Consider the following 4,293-nt stretch of genomic DNA (forward strand, 5'->3'; position numbering starts at 1 on the left):
TTCAGCATCACGAACGACAGCGTTTTACCATCTTTCTGTAGCCAGCTGAGAATATGGGGTTTTACTCTCTCTTGCTCGAATTGATTCGAATTTGAATTCAGCTTTACCCTCTCCAGATTTTGTCTTCTTCTAGTCTGCTCAGTTTCCAGCTTGCAGTTCTAGTTTTTTCCCTTGAGCATGTTGGTCTTTGGGCTTGCTTGTGTCCTTTGATCAGCTTTTGAGCCTTTTAATGAAATGCTAATCTACATATTCGAACTGTTTCACGTGCTATGGCTTTTGTTCAAATTCCGAGTACATTGCAGTCATCCAAACAGAACGTTAGAAAGTTCAATTTGATGTCTCTATACTCGATTTGACTGAGTGTCCGTAGTATTGGAAAATATTTAGTATTGGAGTGGTCGCGTGATAGTCCTTGTGTTTAACATTGGTTGACTACTATATAATGGTAAGCCCTCTCGCAAGCAGGAGATCTTGTATTTACTAAAATTTTATATGCACCAATGCACACTTATATTTGCTAACAAGACATTTCAGACTGAATGATCTTTCAACTTTTAAGAAAATAAACACTACTAGAAATTCCCAACAATAATTTGATCTCTGGAGAAACTCTGTTAGCAATTCCAATAGCGGCAACAAAACTTATAAGACAGACAGACATGTTCTAGAATTGTGGACTTCTCAAACATAAAATCCTTAAAACTGCATCCTAGATAAATTCAACTCGACAAATCTTCGAACCCCATTTAAACGCACAAAGTTCCTTGTATACCAGCTTCTCTTGTTCATACCACTGATCTCTAGGAATATGCATCCAGGGATAAATAGTAAGCTTCTTCAAAACTTCGCCGTTCTTTAACAAATACTTTGCTACTTCCATCTCGTCCTGGCTTCCCTGAAATCCTCTCAAGGAGATAGTCTTGAGGTGTGACAACAAACAATCAGGCACAAGCTCTGGCGGATTCCATCGATCTTGTGAGTGCTCTGAGAATAGTTCTCTACAGCTGAAATACTGAAATTGCATATACACGTAATACCAAATTAAGAACGAATGAAATGAAAATTGTTACAAGCTGCATGCTGGTACCATCACGAAGAATAAGGGGAAATACATCTTACCTGATCTCCTAATGCAAGATATTCCAGTTTAGGTGATCTCTTGAGCAACTCGATTAACAACTCGCAGTAGTCGCCATCATAAAGAGTAAGTTCCAATTGCCTCACATTATTAAAAGCAGGAAGATCATGCACCTTCATTAAAAAAATGTTGATCAAACAGAAATTGAACATTTGCTTACCATTTCAATCAGAGACAGTTAATAATAACAATTAATGTGGTAAGAAAGGAAAATAAGGGGAATTCAATGGATGTTCTCTCGCAGCTCGATTATGAAGTTTAGAATATCAGGGAAGAAAGGTAAGAACTTTCTTATGACAATTCAAGTTTATTAAATATTTTCATTCCAAATCAAATTCTAACAAACTGTAAATAAGTAAGAGCATATTTACCTTCAACAGTGAAGGCACGCCAGACAGAGAAAGATATTTTACATCTGAAAATTTTTCCAGGGATGGAGTTGCCCTGTTAGAAAATCCAAGACGTTTATCTGGAAGGCCCCAAAATTCATCTTCATCTGAATAGCTAGCATTGTCATATGAAAATCTGTCTTTGAAATCAATTTCAGCTCTGACAAGAGACACTGAACTCTCCAAAAAGTAACTTGACAAAACATTGTCACTGAGATAAAGATTTTCCAGCATTGGGGCATTAATCAAGTACTTGGTCCAATGACGAGAACTCGGATGGTCCAGAGAAATTCTTAACGTCATCAATAAAGGTGCAGATATATAGAAATTCAAGACATCACGAAATCTTAAACTCAGATCTATACTCAATTCTTCAAGTATAGGACAACAAGAAAGAAAATTTCCCAGGGAAGTAAAGGAATCCGTGTCTGGCCAGACAACTGACATAGAAAGGACCTTTAGACTCGGGAAACACCCTTTTGTAGGAGCATAGGTAATACAATTTGAATACACAGTCAAAACCACTAGGGTTTTAGACCTGAGAAGACTTTGAGGGATTTTGAATTCTCGAGTAGGCGTGTTACTGTCAAGGGTAAGATGAAGATCCAATTCAACAACATTACGCCTAACGGCAGTTCTAATCCATCTACCAATATGAGAGAAATCCTTAGCACTGAAATCCTGTTCACGCCTACAACAAAGAAGAAATTTTTGGATGTCCGATGAGCCATGAAAGGAAAGTGTACGATTAATAAAGTTCATAATGCGATTTTTGTCAACCCTATAAGTTTCAGGAAAATCTTCTTCATCAAAATTCAAATTGGGAACTGAAATCCATAAGTTCTTCCATCGTATAGACAAAACGGTGGTCCATACAGCATATATAGTTGGAACGAATGAAAGTATGTGACAAAGAAGTGCATCTGGCAATTTACTGATCCTATCAACTCCTTCATGCTTTGAATTCGATTCCATTTATACCCTGATGGTTTTCAGGAAAAAAAATTGGTTAAAATTGTAATCATTGCCGTAGATTAGAAGCTAAGAAGCTAGGTTTTACATATCCTCGGTAAAATTTCATACATGGTTATCCAAATACATGTACACTTCAAAGTTATTAAAAGTTAAGGATTGAATTTTCTCAGTAAAATTTTGTGAAGATTTCTGATGTAACAAACTGAATTGTCAAGAGAATAATAACCACAACAACTTTGCAGAGGCTATATATATACTACATAATTAGAAAATAAAAATTGGGGATTTTGTTTTTCTCAAGAGATATCGAGACCAAGAACACAAAGGCAAGAGCTTAAATATTTTCTCAATTTTCTAGGTAAGCAAATAGATGGTAAGAAGTGAAAAGTTACGCCGAAATTACCTGATAAGAGATTCAAAGATGGTCCAGGACGACGATGCCAGCGCAGGGAAAATCACTGTGGCTACTGAGAAATGGTGGGAAAATGCTAAGGTTTTTGTTTTCCTACTACTCTTTTTATAGCACACTGCTTTTCTGTTTTGCAAATCTAGCATTCAAAACTTAAAATTACATTTTTTTTTCGTTTTTTATCTAATTTTTATTTTTAATACAACAATATTTTAATATATTAGATAAGAATTAATACGGAAAGATTTTAAATTTGATTTAATTGATTGTGTGCGTATGATTTGGAATTGTAATTGATCATGTAGGGATTGATTTGGAAAGAGATTTTAAATTACAAAAACGATTTCATGTATATCTTGATTTTAATTGATTGTGGGCCTATGATTTGGAATTGTAATTCATGTAGGGATTGATTGGGAAAGATATTTGAATTTCAAACAAATATAAAAAAATAAAAAAATTAAATAGATTTAATGTATATCTACTTCGTGTCATTGAAGTTAATACATAGTTTCCCTCTAAATTTATCTGAGCTCTCTCCATTTTCTTGATGTCAAATTTTTTTAAAACAAATAGATAACCTATTCTATACCACAACAAATCCTATACCTAGCCTAATTTTGTAGAACAAACAATTGATATTTTTTACCATTTAGTATTACGATCTAGTGATATTTTTTTTTCACTACTTGTAAGTGAGAGGTCTTAGTTTTGATTCTCGCCAAAGGCGAATTTGAACCACATTATTACTAGTCCATTATGAGACTAAGCACATTCTTTCTTTTTAGTTTAGATAATATTGTTTGTTTAAAAAAAATAAAATTTGATATTTCTTGTGTTTTTCATTAATAGTTATCAAAATAAGATATGCATTATAGAACACAATTAGAGTTTTAATCATCGCCACCATGTCCACCACCACCTTCACTGTCTCACCATTACCACAACTGATACCCCCACCACCATCGTCGCCACCACCATATCTTCCACCGCCATAACCCTCGCCCCCATGTCCACCACCACCTCCAATGTCTCACCATAGCCACAACTGACACCAACACCACCTGCACAACCACCGCCACCGCCACTAACATCACAAACCACCACCATATTATCCACCGCCACCACTAACACCACCAACCACTTGTTGGATTTCAGAGCATATTATTGGGATAAACTTAATTCGAATAATTAAATACGCATGAAAAAATAATAAATAACATACAATATGTTATCCTAATTATATATCATGTAACCTAAAAAGCAACAAATTTAAATAAAGATGGCGAAGAGATACTTACTTGAATCCTTAGTCATGAATGTGCCACTTGACTGGAGCATCCACATGCTCACGATGAGCCTCTAAGAATATCCACACTGAT

General features: G+C 35.1%; 1 protein-coding gene across 1 annotated transcript; it reads right to left on the minus strand.

Moving 5' to 3' along the window:
• Positions 1–471: 471 nt before the first annotated feature.
• Positions 472–3,043, minus strand: LOC103430182 (F-box/FBD/LRR-repeat protein At4g00160-like). Its single transcript, XM_008368318.4, has 4 exons — positions 2,906–3,043; positions 1,510–2,509; positions 1,120–1,251; positions 472–1,012 (listed from the first exon to the last, which is right to left on the minus strand). The coding sequence occupies exons 2-4, from the start codon at positions 2,500–2,502 to the stop codon at positions 710–712; spliced, it is 1,428 nt and encodes a 475-aa protein (XP_008366540.2). The 5' UTR covers positions 2,503–2,509; positions 2,906–3,043; the 3' UTR covers positions 472–709.
• Between the last annotated feature and the right edge of the window lie 1,250 nt (positions 3,044–4,293).

Source organism: Malus domestica, chromosome 11 (genome assembly GCF_042453785.1).
Source record: "Malus domestica chromosome 11, GDT2T_hap1".
NCBI lineage: Eukaryota > Viridiplantae > Streptophyta > Magnoliopsida > Rosales > Rosaceae > Malus > Malus domestica.

Excerpts from the sequence above, each read along its gene's own strand:
- LOC103430182 (XM_008368318.4), bottom strand. The coding sequence starts at position 2,502 with ATGGAATCGAATTCAAAGCATGAAGGAGTTGATAGGATCAGTAAATTG. Across the intron at positions 1,252-1,509 it reads GCGTGCCTTCACTGTTGAAG|GTGCATGATCTTCCTGCTTT; the intron begins GTAAATATGCTC and ends TTTTTAATGAAG. Across the intron at positions 1,013-1,119 it reads ATCTTGCATTAGGAGATCAG|TATTTCAGCTGTAGAGAACT; the intron begins GTAAGATGTATT and ends ATGCAATTTCAG.